The sequence below is a fragment of the Oncorhynchus tshawytscha genome, linkage group LG26 (genome assembly GCF_018296145.1).
Source record: "Oncorhynchus tshawytscha isolate Ot180627B linkage group LG26, Otsh_v2.0, whole genome shotgun sequence".
NCBI classification, from domain to species: domain Eukaryota; kingdom Metazoa; phylum Chordata; class Actinopteri; order Salmoniformes; family Salmonidae; genus Oncorhynchus; species Oncorhynchus tshawytscha.
Genome location: NC_056454.1, coordinates 14,503,090 through 14,521,587, shown reverse-complemented (window position 1 = coordinate 14,521,587; position 18,498 = coordinate 14,503,090). Strand labels below are relative to the sequence as shown.

General features: G+C 41.1%; 1 protein-coding gene across 3 annotated transcripts; it reads right to left on the bottom strand.

Moving 5' to 3' along the window:
- Positions 1-1,458: 1,458 nt before the first annotated feature.
- On the bottom strand, positions 1,459-17,971 carry LOC112225227 (glutamate decarboxylase 1). Of its 3 annotated transcripts, none has more exons than XM_024388970.2 (17): positions 17,154-17,971; positions 15,933-16,013; positions 14,183-14,245; positions 11,901-12,041; positions 10,911-11,153; positions 10,660-10,750; positions 8,119-8,231; positions 7,856-7,971; positions 7,486-7,565; positions 7,352-7,406; positions 6,745-6,861; positions 6,515-6,579; positions 6,348-6,426; positions 4,174-4,323; positions 3,895-4,002; positions 2,625-2,714; positions 1,459-2,519 (listed from the first exon to the last, which is right to left on the bottom strand). In XM_024388970.2, exons 2-17 carry the CDS (start codon positions 16,006-16,008, stop codon positions 2,346-2,348), a joined length of 1,761 nt encoding a protein of 586 aa, XP_024244738.1. In that variant the 5' UTR covers positions 16,009-16,013; positions 17,154-17,971; the 3' UTR covers positions 1,459-2,345. The 3 variants fall into 3 exon arrangements, with proteins under 3 accessions (XP_024244738.1, XP_024244737.1, XP_024244739.1); XM_024388969.2 differs by lacking the exon at positions 17,154-17,971 and adding an exon at positions 16,487-16,591; XM_024388971.2 differs by lacking the exons at positions 14,183-14,245; positions 17,154-17,971 and adding an exon at positions 16,487-16,591.
- Between the last annotated feature and the right edge of the window lie 527 nt (positions 17,972-18,498).

Below are 18,498 nucleotides of genomic sequence, written 5' to 3'. Positions count from 1 at the left end.
AGAGGCCTGTAATTTATCATCATAGGTACACTTCAACTATGAAAAAAAATCCAGAAAATCACATTGGAGGATTTATGGTGGAAATTAAGTATTTGGTCACCTACAAACAAGCAAGATTTCTGGCTCTCACAGACCTGTAACTTATTCTTTAAGAGGCTCCTCTATCCTCCACTCGTTACCTGTATTAATGGCACCTGTTTGAACTTGTTATCAGTATAAAAGACACCTGTCCACAACTCCAAACAGTCACACTCCAAACTCCACTATGGCCAAGACCAAAGAGCTGTCAAAGGACACCAGAAACAAAATTGAAGACCTGCACCAGGCTGGGAAGACTGAATCTGCAATGGGTAAGCAGCTTGGTTTGAAGAAATCAACTGTGGGAGCAATTATTAGGAAATGGAAGACATACAAGACCACTGATAATCTCCCTCGATCTGGGGCTCCACGCAAGATCTCACCCCGGTGGGGTCAAAATGATCACAAAATGATCACGGTGAGCAAATATCCCAGAACCACACGGGGGGACCTAGTGAATGACCTGCAGAGAGCTGGGATCAAAGTAAGAAAGCCTACCATCAGTAACACACTACGCCGCCAGGGACTCAAATCCTGCAGTGCCAGACGTGTCCCACTGCTTAAGCCAGTACATGTCCAGGCCCGTCTGAAGTTTGCTAGAGAGCATTTGGATGATCCAGAAGACTGGGAGAATGTCATATGGTCAGATGAAACCAAAATATAACTTTTTGGTAAAAACTCAACTCGTCGTGTTTGGAGGACAAAGAATGCTGAGTTGCATCCAAAGAACACCATACCTACTGTGAAGCATGGGGGTGGAAACATCATGCTTTGGGGCTGTTTTTCTGCAAAGAGACCAGGACGACTGATCCGTGTAAAGGAAAGATTGAATGGGGCCATGTATCGTGAGATTTTGAGTGAAAACCTCCTTCCATCAGCAAGGGCATTGAAGATGAAACGTGGCTGGGTCTTTCAGCATGACAATGATCCCAAACACACCGCCCGGGTAACGAAGGAGTGGCTTCGTAAGAAGCATTTCAAGGTCCTGGAGTGGCCTAGCCAGTCTCCAGATCTCAACCCCATAGAAAATCTTTGGAGGGAGTTGAAAGTCCGTGTTGCCCAGCAACAGCCCCAAAACATCACTGCTCTAGAGGAGATCTGCATGGAGGAGTGTGTGAAAACCTTGTGAAGACTTACAGAAAACGTTTGACCTCTGTCATTGCCAACAAAGGGTATATAACAAAGTATTGAGATAAACTTTTGTTATTGACCAAATACTCATTTTCCACCATAATTTGCAAATAAATTCATTAAAAATCCTACAATGTGATTTTCTGGATTTTTTTTCTCATTTTGTCTGTCATAGTTAAAGTGTACCTATGAAAATTACAGGCCTCATCTTTTTAAGTGGGAGAACTTGCACAATTGGTGGCTGACTAAATACTTTTTTGCCCCACTGTGTGTGTGTGTGTGTGATATATATATATATATCTATTAAAATACCTTTAATCTCATTATTCAAAACATTCGGGTAATATACAGTACTGTTTCAAAATACAAGTAAGGACACATTACAAATGGAATCGGTAACTATTTCACACATATACTGTCTGGATATAAATAAAGTGATTTGTCTATTAAATTACATATATTTAGTGTTTTTATAATCATTGGAACATGTGTAACTGAAAAACTAGGACATATATATTTGCCACAAAAGCAATGTAACCATACTATACACAATCTCCCCAAAATTCATTATCTCAAACGCAGCAACAGAATACAGTACCTGTTACAATGACTGTGTTATATTCCCTCTACTTAATATGAAAGGGGAAGAGCAGCCAGGATATAATGTAGTGTTTCATATAGTGCATCTGGCCTAATAATTACACGGACAACACACAGCACCAATAGTCAGTACATTATAATATACTGTATATATACAGTAACTTACAATACTGTACACATCCATGCCATGAGGTCCTTTGCATTGTGCTCTGTCTCCTACTGAAAAAGATCTCTCAAGGTCACTCAGGATTTGAATATGTATTCTCTTATGTAGGCTATACTGTACAATAGTTTTTGTTAGATTTAACTATGGCATAGTCACTGCTAAAAGACAGAACAGACAGGAAACACATGAGACGGATCACAGCTTACCTAAAAAGGTCCTACAAGCAGCTGAAGTTTCAAAGTCCTACATGATTGGTCAAGAGACAACAGGAATATGAAGCTTGCTGTAGTTCAGGGTCTTTTTCGAGCTGGACATGACAAAGCTGAGATGGAAAGGTCAAAGGGCAACATCCTCCTACTGAGCGTGGCCCTTACAAGTCATGCCCCAGTCTCTCAATCTCATCGGTCAAGAAGTCGATATCTGACCTGGTGGCGGCAGGATTGGAGATGACCATGCGGAAGAAGTTAACCTTGTCTCCCTGAGGCTGGTAGCCCACCATGGTAGTTCCAGACTCCATCATCAACGCCTTGATCTTGGGGGCCACCTGGTTTAGAGACAAGGACAATTCAGAGAACTATACAGTAGGTCAGTGCTGTCTCATGTGAGCACAAAATATAGTCTTTATAGGCCAAAGCTGATGAGTCCTTACCTTATGCAACCTGTCCCGCCTCTCTTGACCATCGGGCATGTCACGAATGCCTGGCGGAAGGTACCAGAAGCAGACATTCGTGTGCTGGGGCTGTGGAAAGAAAACGGAGACAACATTGTTTGTCAGTGTCTTTACTCAATGCATGGTCTGAAGAAGAACCAACCTCAGTAAGACGCCTAATAAAGAGCTGATGCTATGTAAGGTGCAGATGTATCTTAATTTGATTAGACTGTTGTCGCGGAAATTCAAATTAGCCTCGTAATTTACATAAATTCACTGAAAACCCACAGTTCTCTTTAAAGTACCAGACAGAATAAATGTCCTACTACTCCGACATCAACAACAGCCATTTTATATAATAACGCATGATCGGGGGCCTCCCGAGTGGCACAGAGGTTTAAGGCAGAGGTTTAAGGCACTGCATCGCAGTGCTTGAGGCGTCACTATAAACCCAGGTTCGATCCCAGGCTGTGTCGCAGTCACCCACGACTGGGAGACCCATTAGGCAGAGCACAATTGGCCCAGCGTTGTCCGAGTTAGGGGAGGGTTTGGCCGGCCAGGATGTCCATGTCCCATTGCGGTCTAGCGACTCCTTGTGGTGGGCCGGGTGCATGCACGCTGACTTCGGTTGCCAGTTGTATGGTGTTTCTTCCGACACATTGGTGCGGCTGGCTTCTGGGTTAAGCGAGCAGTGTGTCAAGAAGCAGTGCGGCTTGGCAGGGTCGTGTTTCGGAAGATGCATGGCTCTCGCCTATCTCTCTCTCTCGAGTCCGAACGGGAGTTGCAGCGATGGGACAAGACTAACTACCAATTGGATATCATGAAATTGTGAAGGAAAAGGGGTAAAAAGTACCCAAGAACTTATAATAAAATGACACAACATCAATATTGGTCTCCATAACGACATACAAGTGGAGCCATAGGGTACACCTATACCTAAACTCATTTCCTGTAAGAAATTATCACTTTTCTGAGAATAACCTGCTGCAGGATTATTTTACTCCCGCGACAAAGCCGGTCAAATTTAAGATCCCACATCTGTAAATTCATAAATCCACAAGGAGTTCAACTGAGGATTCTAAAGCATAGCGCCACCTCAGGCAGGCCTGCCTCACTACATTGTGTTGCTCAGAACCCTTTTGGGCACCTCAGTTATTAATGACTTCTGACTCATCAGATAGTTCCGATATCTCTGATGCTTAGGGTAATCCATTGGAAGATTTTACTATCTTTGGAAACAGAGTAGAAAACGCAGTGTGATCAATCTCACCTCTCCCTCGAACACCATCTGATAGCCCTCACGGTCCCTGATTTTAGTATAGAGATAATGCGAGAGGTCCAAGCACTTGTCGATGTGGTGTTCAAATCCTATTGTTCCCTGTTGGAGCGGAAATACACACAGATAGAGAATGAATATCAAACAATTGTCTTTTTTTGTTTGTTACCTGGTACAAGATCAGCATCCAAATATCAATCCCCATCACATGCTTAACAAAATATAGACAGATTTAGTATTAGAATAAAAGCTTGGGGAGATATGTGCACATACCTTTGCTTTCCACATGAGCCAGAATTTGAAGATATCTACGTGTCGTCCACACTGGATGGCCTTATCCCCCGTGTCATACGATACATCATACTGTTTGTCAGGTTGGAAGAGGTAGCCAGCACACATTGAGTTGCAGCCTGATAAAACTCCCTGTAAAGATCAATGGTGTGGTTAAAGGCGAGAGGCAGATACTTAGAGTTCAATGGTGCCTTCAAACGGGGCTGTATTCATATGTATAGTATGCCAGATCTCTGACCTAACTTGAGTATTTCACGGCATACACTAGTAGGGTGCATGCCCCGCCCACCTAAGGATCTGTCTTTTTCAGACATCTATTTCCTGTGTTTGAGGGTTGAAAAATCCACTTGTCACTTAAATCTGGCTAGATTGATTGCCTTTTTTTTTTACTCCTGCGACTCTTTCATACTCTTGCTTGTGCCTGTCGTTTTATTCCCCGTTAACGTTACGGCCGCCAAAACGTTTGTAATGACCTGTCAAACACTGGCTGAAATGGGCTCAATGGAATACAGTGCCTTCAGAAAGTATTCAGACCCCTTGACTTTTTCCATATTTTGTTACTTTACAGCCTTATTCTAAAATGGATTAAATAAAATAAATCCTCTGCAATCTTACACACAATACCCCATAATGGAAAAGCGAAAACAGGTTTTTAGAAGTGTTTGTACAATATTTACATAAGTATTCAGACCCTTTGCTATGAGACTCGAAGTTGAGCTCAGGTGCATCCTGTTTCCTAAAGCTGAACAGAGCAAAGTACAAAGATCCTTGATCAAAACCTGCTCCAGAGCGCTCAGGACCTCAGACTGGGGTGAAGGTTCACCTTCCAACAGGACAATGACCCGAAGCACACAGCCAAGACAACGCAGGAGTCACTTTGGGACAAGTCTCTAAATGTCCTTGAGTTGCCCAACCAGAACCCTGACTTGAACCCGACGAACATCTCTGGAGAGACCTGAAAATAGCTCTGCAGCAATGCTCCCCATCCAACCTGACATAGCTTGAGAGGATCTGCAGAGAAGGATGGGAGAAACTCCCCAAATACAGATGTGCCAATCTTGTAGCATCATACCCAAGAAGACTCGAGGATTTAATTGCTGCCAAAGGTGCTTCAACAAAGTACTGAGTAATGTGATATTTGTATTTTTATAAATTAGCAAAAATGTCTACAAACCTGTTTTTACTTGGTCATTATGGGGTTTTATGTGTAGATTGACGAGGGGAAAAAACGATTGAATCAATTTTAGAATTAGTCTGTAACCTAACAAATTGTGGAAAAAGTCAACGGGTCTGAATACTTTCCGAAGGCACTGTACATCGGCTTCCCTTGGAATCTGTAAGAACGCTGAAGCTTCATCGGAGATTTAACACACCATCTCGACACTTACATCACTAGAAAGAGAAGAAAGCTAACTTTATTTTGATGGGTGTTCATTTTTTGTGGAATTGAGAAAAGTAATCATTTAATAATACAGTTTAATAGAAATGAGATGCGCTGATATGAAAGCAACTTCCAAAAATGAGCACCCGGATTATAGTGATATTATGTCTGATCTCGCAAACAATGTGAAGTATGTATAGATAGGTGTAATCTAGAGCCAAGCCTGTAGATGTTTTATCAGAGGGTATCCTGCTATTAAAACACTGAATTGTGCAAGAGAACGTGACAACAGTAGTTAATGAGGCAGTCTAGACAGTGTAGGTGAGTGGCGGTATAGGGTAGACAGAGCAAGTGTTTGGTGGTTTCAGCCCTGTTCCACCCCTTTATGTTAATGTCTTCATATATGCAAAAACACCTGCTGTGTTTATGCAAATGAGGCACATAACATTTTCTTTATTTTAAAACAAAATAAAAAATAACTGATGCAATAACAAAATGTATGTATGCGTGCATTCTAAGAAAAACAAAATACATTTCACAATAAATTGAATAGCTTGAATTCCCACCAAAATCCCTGAACTCCAGCCATTATTTGCCTGTGCTAATAAAATGTTTTATGTGCTATAATTCAGTTAATGTCTGATGGATTATAGAAATTCAAAAAGGTTGACGCATCTTCATCCATTGTCCAATTGTTGCATTTACTACAATTTCGATGACCGTTGCTAAATCATACACCATAAGTGAAAACGCATCCGTCAGTAATTGCTCGTACCCTCTCTCTGACCAGAATGGCAGAGCACTGCAGTGGCACACCCATCATCTTGTGAGGATTCCAGGTGACTGAGTTGGCCCTGTAAACACGGAACACAGGCTGTAAGACAGGCCACAGTCACCCATGTGTGTGTGTGACCATTGTCGGTTGTCAGGGCTGTAGCCTACCGCTCCACGCCACTCAGCTTGTGCCTGTGCTTCCTGGACATCAGTAGGCCTCCTCCCCATGCACCCTGAACAAAAACAACAGTTTGTTTTGAGGATAAGGATTAGACCTGAGAATGGCTGACGCGTTTAAACTAAACCTTAGCCCGCCATGAAAATGTATCGCAAATCAACCCTGAAATGATCAATATCACAATAACCTTCCTGGACACATAGTAGGAAGATGCACTTACATCAACATGTAGCCACATGTTGTATTTCTCGCAGATGTCGGCAATCTCATGGATGGGGTCGAACGCTCCATACACTGTGGAACCAGCTGTAGCATTCACGAACATTGGGACACAACCCTGCAAGCATAACCCATCAGAATGAATATGGGTTCTTACATGATGGCAGTGAATTGAAATGCTTGCATTCTTCAGTTTCTGCCATCTTCGACTGAAAATATATTGGTTAGAGCAGAATTCACAGACATTTGACTATTTCTCTTGGCAAGCCTTTGTCACAGCAGGACTGCACGCCCATTGTAGGGGGCCTGCTATCACCTCCCTCCTCTAACGGAATTCGCTTCAGGAGACTGTACTTTGGAACTAGAAGCCGTGGGTAAGATAATATTTGAGGAGGCATAAGCACTAACCCTAAAATGAAAGTAGACACGTTTTCAGTTTTGTAAACAAACAACGACCGGACTATTCCGTTAACGACTGGGATTCATATAAGGCAGCTGTTCTCGTAAGAATTCCGTTTCAGTGCAGAAACAAACAGAAGTGAATTAACGTCTTCAGTTGAGAACGAATCCACAATTTGACGTTGATTGTCTGACAGTTTGTAACTCACCCGCGCCTTGGCATCGATGACCTTGGCTTCCAAATCAGCAGGAATGACTCTCCCTCTAGAGAGGCAAACAGACAGTCAAAAGCAGGTTTTCATTGGGTTGTTTCACACAGTGTATTGGACATGCATCCACTAACCTCTCATCTGTGCTCAACAGGATCAGGTTTTCTGTTCCAAAGCCCAGAGCAGCACTGGCTTTCTTTATAGAGTAGTGACTCTGTCAAAACACATGACCATGGCATTAGACTACAAGCCTATCAGCTGAGGGCAGAGATACAGTCAGCTGTACCATCCAATTGTTTTAATCTGTTTCAATGAGGGCCATTTTGTAGCTTTGAATCTGTGTGAACTCTTCATACAGAATAGACAGGGTCAATCGAGGAGTGACACAATAACAAACAGTAAGACTTTGTTTTGGTCACATAATACTGTTTCTGAGACTGGAGATATATTGCGATGTGAAAATGCATGTTCTAATCAGATGTGAGGAGACTGAATGAGGCTTACGTGCTCCGAGGTAAAGAGCACCAATCTGGGGGCAGCAGTCATGCCTTTGGTCTTGACTTCAGGGAAGAACTTGTAGCGGGCGGTCATCACACTGTACATATTGGAAATCGCTCCACCTGCACAGACGTTGCACGCAATCTTTCACTAAACTGCATTCTATTATCTGAAGTTTTGGAATACTCATCTGTAACCATGGGTTTATTCCCATCTCAGATTCTCAAGGCATGGATGAATTGACAACAGTAGATCAACATAGTCTTCACCTGGTGAGAATATCCCATCGCCCTCTCCGTCAGGCCAGCCAATGATCTCCCTCATCTTCTTCAGCGTCAGCTGTTCCATGAGCACAAAGACTGGAGCGATCTCATAGGTGAACCTGAAACAGAGCACCGGTCTCCAGTTACCCGCTACCAATAGAAATCCATCCTATCATTGGTCTTGAACTCTCCTATTGCCATTTGTTCCTCATATCTACATGGTCTATATTGACATGAGCAGAATCAATGAAGGCAGGTGGAAAAATCCCAAGATAATGAATCACCATAGAGATAACAGCCAATAATTGTAGCTCATTTTTTCATTTTCTTTTTTACATAATTGGTTTTTAGTTTGTTGTGTTCTTGAATTGTCGTTACATATGTTTCTCATAGTGCATATTGAGCAGTGGCACTTTGAAGCCAGAGAACGCATGGAACGTGCATACTACTTTTAACGCAGCCACGGTTCAATGATAGCTCTGTCACATTGTGTTAGGGATACCATTTGTTGCAGTGGAATGAGAAAGAACACGAATGTCACATCGGCGGAAGTCCATTAAGAATATGCCACTAAGAGGGAGCTCTTGCCTCTGAGTTAGCATGAAGAAGAGGCTAGAAATGGGATGCAGCACAATAAGAATGCCGTTATCTATGTGTCTGAGGGTTGTCTAGAGGCCAGCTTCCACTGAGCTTGTTTTGAATGTGATTTTACTACATACAGTATATTACACTCGAGGCCCATCCCTCTGAGAGTAATGATGGAAGAATGGCCGTTTCACCTTTTACAATAGAAATTATTGGATTACAGGCATGTTTATACAACACAATCACAATTGCAAAATAAATGATTGTTTCCATATCATTAGAACATGTTACAGAAGTCCCTCCAGGGTAGTGCGATATCAATGTCAAATTAAATGGATGCCCGACCACAGTAGCTCATCTATCTTCACTTTGTACTGACCAATGCTCTCCTAATTACACTGCCTGTCTATTCATGCAATGAAAGTCAATGCATTAGAGGGACAATACAATGTATCGCACTGTGCCTTACACACAGCACACATATGTTTACTTCTCTTGCTGGCGTATCCAGTGACAACATTTTTAAAAAAGGAAAAAAAAGTTATGAGTTATGTCCCAAATTAATTTTCACTCGCTCACCCATGTAGACTAATCCCGATGACAGCCCTGTGACATGATTGTCAACCAATTAGTGTCAATCAATAAGTGTAATTAATGATGATGTAGTAATTAGCTAATGCAAATAACAAATGTGTATGCAGTCAGAGCCCTCGGATTCAATGTCTAAGGTAGCGTTGCCATGCAGCACACGGGCTAACACTCTCACCAGAACACACTTCAAGCTAAATCAGGAGAGGGTTGCAACCTTTTATTAAGCCAGGGGCCAGGGAAAACAAATGAATCCTTGACATGAAGAGCCTCAGCCTTGGTGGTGAGCTTGTATTTCTGTGCTGTTTTTGAATAGGAATGACAACACCATGACCACCCAGAAGACCCTGGCTCTTAACCACGCAGAAATGCTATGTTTCATCAGTGCTTAGGCGACGACACTTTTCGTATAGTGTTTTTTGTTGTTGTTGTTTTGTAATGATGGTTTTACAATGCCCTGGCGGGTTTTAGGCTGACGTCATAGACAAGATCACCATGTTACAGCAGGTGATACACTCGGGCCAGTTGCCTTAAATGACTCGGCAGCCTCAGCTGATAATCTGTGTGTACCAGTCAACAATAGCCAATGGTCAATGAAGCATCAACTTGTATCTTGGACAAGTCCCTGGACACCTGGTGAATCAGAATGCCGTCTCATCCAGATTGCCAATTCCCACTGAAAAAGCAATATCACCATGTCTGTTGCTCACACTTCTGCAGCAGATCTCAAGGGAGAATCTCATTCTGACGTGGTACCGTTATCTCTGATCCAAAGAGTGCTACATAAAACAACCGCCCCGTGTAACATTCAATCGCTAATCAATATGCAATTAGATTTCCCTGCCGGGCTGTGTTATCTGACTACAACGATAATGCAGCAAACAGATGACTAATTCCAGTCTCTCCTCTTCATGCTTGCCATGTCACATTTGACTCTCTTAAGTGGCGGCTTGGAGAGCATCCTCAGGATCCTTCGTTTAGAAGCTCATCAAGGGGCCCCAATTATGTCACTTTTACTAACCTTCATCTTGGAGCCAGAATCTTCCAAGGCCATTTGAAAAATGGTAGGAAATGTCATTTTTCTTCCGTGCCAGACTTACATTCACCCACAAGAAATCCACTCACTGCTAAATTAGATCTATCAACCCCTTATCACAATCCCAGCCTAAAACGAGAGCTATGTTGTCACTAACTAAGATCATTGGTATAGGCAAAATTGTTCACATGACATTTTGCACAAAATCAAGAGGACTTTAATAACCGATATACTGTACATATATTTACAATATTTGAGGATCCTGTGACTTTTGATAATAAACACATTTAAAATGTATCATAAATGTATAATAACTGGGGGAAATAAAGAGCACTCACATGTTAGTGTTTGCAGTGGAGGTGAGCCATTCTCCTGCCAACCCAATGATGTCTAAACCAGTGGACAGCTGGTTGAAAAACCTTGGGTGACCTAGGAGGAAGACAACACCATTTGTCGTTAATACATTTCTCATGAAAGTTTCATCATTTAACTATGGGATCATCTGTAATCAATAAACCACATTGTAGACAAATGGGAGATCTAGACTACGCTGAGGGTTAGCTCTGCTTCATGCCTCCTCTGTCCTCACCTGTTCTCACTCCATATTTCAGGGTATCCCTGCAGTCCACCAGGATCTGCTCCAGAGACTCAGGCTGGTCGGACAGCTCCAGGTTGAAGCCCTCCATGCCCTCCAGCAGCTGGTGGGGGTGGTGGAAGTCCAGGACCTTGGTGGATCTGTCGAAGGTCTTCCGGACGTAGTTTGTGAGAATATCCACCACCTCCAACAAGAACTGCATGGTTGGCTCCTCTCCATTTTTGGCTGGTAATAAATCTAACGTGAGAAATTGAAGCATGTCGATATTTTCGTTTTTTCTCGTTTTCAAAAAAATAAATCAATCCCTTTTGTTGGCATCCTTCATCACTTAAGTGTGTCTGAAGAGGTCACTTGCACAATCTTCTGTAGAATTTGTCATGACTTCATTCTACTTCCCAACTCCTAGAAAACGATGTATTTTAGTTTCTTCTCCAAAGCTGGTATAAATTGTATCAATTAGAAAGTCATTTTTTTAGTTACAAATGAATGACTATTTTTGCTATTTCTCCAGTGAGTGTCCCTGAGTAACCTAGGCTATTGTTCAGCCACTTACAAATTGATCTAGAAGGTTATTACGGTCAAACAAATGGTGAATATTCATTTGAATTAGACATAGCAATCAATTCAATTTCAATGACCAACAGCCTAATGATTTCAGGTTTTTTTTGTATTATTTTTCTCAATATGTGTTTTAAAAACTTCCCCTGAACTGTGATATGTGTATTGTCCTTAATGTCGTGAAATATCAATACACCGAAAGAAATCACTGAGATTTAGACAGATGATAAACATTTGGTAAATCAGTATTTTCAAATCAGCCTAATCTTCGCATCAGTAAGATAATTAACGTTTTCAAGTTTACTCAAGTTCCATTTATTGTAAAACAACTGCACAAAACGAACATGATCACGATCCCTACACAATGTTTATAATTTTGATTGATATGTCCATTATGGGAAATATAGGCCTAACTCGGCCAATTACCTCTAGCAAACAGATTGGAAAAGTCCGTCTCCGTGCGTCTGAAACGGGAATCCCTGTCGCTGTTATCAAGCAGGTCCTTAGACGATCTTTCCTTGAAGGAAGTAATCTTCTCCTCGAGGTTATTGTTCTTCTGCAAAAATCCTAAATTGTTGCAAGGGGCAGAGCATTCAAATGAGGGATTACTATCATCACTCCCAATCATTTTGATGACACCCTTTTTACACAAAACACATGCCTAAACTACTCTCACTGGTTGAACTGACAATGCTGTGACGTAGGCTAGTTGAGGTAGCCTAATTCCCATCCTGTCCATGGAAGCCCATTTATGGGAGGAACAGTCAGTGGGAGGTTGAGCCCCGTGACATCAGCACGAAAATCCAGCCAAGCAAAAACAAATAGCCGTAATTTAGTGTATGTACATTCGTATGAAGTCCCTCCGAGAGATTCCACTTCAGTAAGCAGGGAAGAGCACACAATGAACCGATGTCATTCAAGCCTGAAGGCAGATCTAATAGTTGGACTGGGCTGTGATGATATATGGGACATTTTATAGCCTATCTGCTCATAGGCCCGTGGAGAACACCACATTAACTCAAATCTTATTTAGCCCTACCAATTTAGCCCTACCAATTTTCCTAGTTGGGCTCTTCTAAAAATAACACATTTTCCAAATCTCCTGCGGAGATTATTAATCATTAAAAAATCCTGCAATGTGAACTTATTTGACTATAAAGAGCGCAATATTTCAGATAATCTATCTAGCCCTATAAGATGTGAAACCCAATTATATGTCATAGCCCACACCCTTTGGAGTAATACAAGTATATAAAAAGATCAAAGTTGGTTTTATTTCATTTTAAATCATTTTATTTCGTTTATGTCATGTAATAATAATAATAAATGTTTTTTTAATGATTTCTTCTTTTTTTAAAAGGAGATGTTAGACTATAGTCTGAACAAGCTTGCTTCTGTCTCACGTGAAGTCGTATTTAACCAACATAAAACCAACATTTCACTTGGTCAAGCAAAATGGAAAGTTTGATGTTTTTGGACCAATACTATCATTGCACTTAAAAAACAGAGATGAAAGTGCCAATGGGCCTTTAACCGGATAGTGAATCAGATAAAACCAAAACGTAACATCGCATTAAAACATCAAGCTTGAAATGTATTTGCATTAGGCCCATACTCTCGGGAATTGATTGGCCCTGATGGAACAATAACTGACCCAACTCTTGGCCATATCAGATAGGGCTAAGGCATTTGGCTTCCACTTAATCGGTTCGTATTGGGGAGCAGAAGACTGACTGACAGCGCTATCTCTGTTAAACAGAACCTTGACGAATTACGATTTCAGGCGCGTCTCGTTCATCTTTTCTCTTCAGATGAGCTCTCATGATAAGGACCGATACCAACCATTCCACCAAATAGGCTATACCTTTAATGAATGACCCCCGCTCAGTTATAAAACTATAGGCTACAGAGATAATATATTAAGACAAAGACAAAGGTAAGGCCAAGCAAAAATAAAGACAGTACGTAGCATACCATACTAGTTGATTAGGCCTACTACAATTAATGTAGTAGAATCCACTGTACATGTTCATTTTTATTCGAAATTAACCCCCAAAATTGAAGGGGGTTGAATAACTTAGTTGGCTAATTGTGTATTCCAAGGTCATTACACATCGGCAAAGGGAGGACTATATTTCTCAAGTACGCCATTGGAGGGCGCAAGAGTACGATTTTTATTAGGGCCTACGAATTCAAAGATGTAATAGCTGGGTAAGAAAACAGACACTCATATTGAAAACATATGCAAGACTAAAGACAGCTCATCTTCCATTTTTAGACGCCAACGTAGACCTTTATATTTATTTCTGGACCAATAGCTAGGCCTGTGGTCTCTGCAGTTTTTCAAACTGCTTTTCATATTCATAAAAAAATAGGTTTGTCACTATAAATTCCGTGGTAATAAATCATCATGGACATAATCATCCTTTCATCATGAAAACCCACTCATGCGACAAGAGAAAACAGAAAAAAGGGGCAGAAAAACCCGTAACCACAGCCACCCAGTCGGCAGTCTGTGTTCCAGACCAACATAGCCCATATTCCTCAGATATGAGAATGGTCTGCTTGCTCCGCCTTGAACAACACATACAATATGCAACATAGGCCTACATATGCAAACAATGATATTTTTTCTCTCGAGAAAAACATGGGAACAATATAGCCTAAACATGAACATTAAATACATGACATGAAAATAGCAAACTTACCACATATCTTCATTCCCAATTTTCTAGTACATCCATGAGCAACTCCACACCAAGCGTCATAGCCTAAAATAGTTTAGGGAAACTATTGAGGGCCCTTACATTAGGCCTCAAGGGCATTATTTCTGCTAAGATAATTACGAACTCAAAGCGATGGATGGGGAAATGTTGATGAAACAGCAGTCTAGGTCTAGGAATTGAATAATTTTGTGAGAGGCCAGTGAAAGGGACAAGGGGCAGACAGCTCCACACCGACTCACAGAATTCTGGACCAGAATCTACGCCAAGGTTTCACTCATGAAAGAAAATACAAAGGCAACAGAAATATCTGAAATATGACGTGTATATTGCCAAATAGCCTAACTGGGCCAATTATGAGCGGAATAGGCTTGAGATCCACGTAAGTGATTCGGGTTTTCGCGTAAATTATGCATCGATGTCAATAAAGACACAGACAAAAAGCAAGATCCACATGTCTACATGTAATACTGGCATGACACCAGTTTAATGGTTTTCGCAAATCCAGCATTGACTAAATCCCTTGAGAAAAACGGAGGGGCAGTTTTTCTATTTGAATACATCTGATCTGACTTCATGTTAAATTGCGTAGCTTAATCTGGGGTGTTGTCAATATCAAATCAGAGCTTTATCACTGTGTGTAGGCCTAAGGAAAAACTTTGCAACAAAATTGGAATGTGCTTGGATGACTAATTGGGATGTCGGCTATATATTATGTGTTCTTCATCAATAGCTCTTGGATAATGAAGAGTATTGAGGTAGAGCTGTTGCCTGCTTACATCTCTACATCCTGGGCTACATCCCCCCTCAGCTGATGGAGGTTACAATATGGAGCTTGAACACACGCTATTAGGGACAATTTAAGCCCAGTTTTTACCTGGTGCTAACATGAGTCCTTTGTCCTGACTTGTATACATTCTGATTGTGCCCACATTCCCAGAAATGTGTCTACACATGGTATTAAAATGTGTCCGTTATCTGCCCGCTGTGTCTACATTGTAACGAGATTTCCTGGTCCCTTCCTTTATGCAAATTATGCAAAATAATGATTTAAATGGTTTCTATGTTCAGATCTGTCTACACTTGTAAGATAGTCAGACACAATGCGTGCATGACTACCACCGGAGGTGGGCAGGATTATCTGATCACGATCAGATCCCAATGTGTCTTCATTGTCTACACCTGTATTAAAATGTGGGCACAACAATCAGAATGGGAAAAGATCAAGGCAAAGGAAGCAAGTTAGAAGCAGGTATAAACGGGGCTTTAGTGTGGCTACAATTAACCCTACTTTGAGCATAATTACCCCCTAAACATCACACACACACACACACTTTTCAACCAGGGCGGAGGAAATCCACAGAACAAAATAGAACCTACTTCTTTCTGAAATGCAATAGTAATCTAATAAAAGCCTAATAAATAATAATAATTAAAGTAGGCTGTAATATTATTTTGAAAGAAAGCTAAATTCTTTGGCGATTTTCGTCTTTATCAATACCGACAGTTCGTGTTTTTAGTTTTGACAACAAGATTCGTGTTTTTAGTTTTGACAGCAAGATTCGTCTATCAAGCATGAAGCCGGGAGGTCCGCTGCGCATGCAATGCTGCGGTGATTTGTTGGGTGGCATTTAGTATGGTAGTGTAGTTATTTTCCTCCATGGAAATGATTAATGGCATTGCTCACAAAGTAAATAGCACAATTGAAATAGCGTTTTATTTGTGATGGACCTACTTGTGCCTGGTGGTCGTAAATTTGTCGAGTTGGGATCCGGTTCCCCGCCAGAGGAGGAAGGTGCAGACGCCGCCATCACTCCTAAAATACAGTACAAAAAGTCCTCACTCCAAAGCGCACTGTCAATTTCTGTGAAACCGCTCTTATTTTATCCAAGATGAAAAGTCACATGAACTGTAAGGAGATAAGAAAGAATAGCTGTCGGAGACATACAATATAGGCTATAGATAATGACATGCCTAAATATTTGAAATGTATCAATAGGATATTTTAAGATCGATCCGTCATACAAACGCTGACAGAAATCCACAACTGCTAATAAGCAATGGTCAGGACATGACAAACATGTCGTATCGTCTGGCAGCCAGGATAGAATTATTCCCAAACATCAATTAACAGTCTGGTTGAGGCTGCACGTAATTTTTTCCCTTAATCAATACAGATTTTAAAGTCAAAACCTATGGCAAAATAACTTGTCGGCTCTAAACAGTGCATTTCATTAGGCTTTATCAAATCAACCATATCCATCGACAAAGATGCTAATGAATCCTCACCAATCGATTCCATTTCATAACCTGGACTACAGCCAATGTGGATAATGAGGCATCACAGCAAGTGTCGTTGATTTCAGAGAGGTTGATATTTATCTGCCTTTGATGAATAGGACTTGATGAAAAGTTTCAGCCTAAAAATAACTCAACATTGAATTAATTAGCCTTGATTAAAATTCATGATCAACTAAATGCCACAAAAGCTCATCTGGTGATTTATCATATAGGCAAGTTAGGTGAACCGTCAAACCTCCGATAAATTAACTATTAATTTGATAAACAATGACCAAAAATAGTCTGTCAACAGAATTGATTGACAAACAGGATAGTGACTCCTTAATTAAGAGGATGGTTTGTAAATAATGATGATCCAGGTCAAAGTCAATTCAAGAAAAACCCATGCCCATACAATAATAAACCGTCCGTCACAGCTCGATTGTAGTTTAATATAGTTGAATACAGACAACAGATTTAATTCAAACCATGAATAACTTTAGAATCAGCAAACAAACATACATTAACATGAAAAGCCTGTATTGATCTCTGTATGTACTTTACAAAACCACCTGTTAGAGCATCTCAAACGTCAATTTCTCATAAAGCTTCAATGAACAAATAAGATTTATCCTGCTCTTGTAAAATAATAAACCCCTGTTAAAAAGCAGCTTACCGTGGTGAGAATGGGTACAGGTGACCCAAGTAGAGTCCAAAAAAGAAACTATGCGAGGACGATCAAATAAAGTCCTTTGGCAACGCAACGTATGGTGCGCTTTTGACACTAAGAAACACAGGGTTTTGAATATCTATTGTCTACAAAATCCCATCCACGGTGACCTTTTTGGTGAAGTACGTTTGATTTGCTGATATTTAGAGCGTGCAGTGCCTATTTATTCGTTACTACGCACGCACGAGTCACACCAATACCTCCTCTGGTGCTGCATATTTCCACCCAATATCGAACAGATCCGCTTTGTCTGCACATTTACACTGAATCGTGTCGCTTTCAGCTATAACGTGACTTTTGGGAAGTGCTTGATTGGCTTTGAAGCCATATACCTAGATTTGGAATCCTGGTCACGAACATGGACTTGGGAAGTTTGATCCTATGAGCTGAGCAACACATTACGCCCATAAGGGATGGAGGGGTGGGGATTGGAGGGGGTGGGGGTGGGGTGTCGTTGCCTTGTTCTTGAGAAATCCGAATAGTAGGTAACCATAATCAAAAGACCCATCTCCTTCTAGGTTATTGTTGATTTTCTTCTGTAACAGATCGGGGAGCCTAGCGGTTACGAGCGTTGTGCCAGTAACAGGTCGCTGGTTCGAAACCCCGAGCCGACTAAGTGAAAAATCTGTTGATATGCCCTTGAGCAAGGAATTTAACCCTAATTGTCTTGCTGGATAAGAGCGTCTTCTAAATGACTGAAACGTTAGGATTATGATGTTCTGTTCAAATCTCAGTATGCAAGGGCTCATCTGTTCCTCTATAGCCCTCAAACTCAACTCTACTTAAAAGACAGTTCCACTGCGTTTGCATTGTTCCTCTCTAGTCAGGGCCTGACTTAGACCTGGGACACCAGGTGTGTGCAATTAATTATCAGGTAGAAGAGAAAACCAGCAGGCTCCGGACCTCGTAGGATAAGAGTTGAATACCCCTGCTCTATAGGCTACAAGCAATATGTTATCAATAATAACATTTACAGACAATTAATGGATTTTCAAGATGACTGCGCAATATTTAGCTTTCCTTTTTTAGCAGCAAAATGGAGAAATTCAAAGTCAGTGTGTAAGGGTTGTAATGAAATCCACAAGGTGGCAGTAAGGAATCATCAATGATTCCTCCCAGAACTCCACACAAGTGAAGTGTGTAATTCCGTAAATACTTCACGAAGCTAATAATAAACCCGAGACTTGAATCGGATTTGCTACTTCATACCATACCAAAGCTACATGGGTTCAATTGAACAGGAATAGGCCCAGTGCCCAATAATAAGATTCAAGGGAACAAGCTATTCATA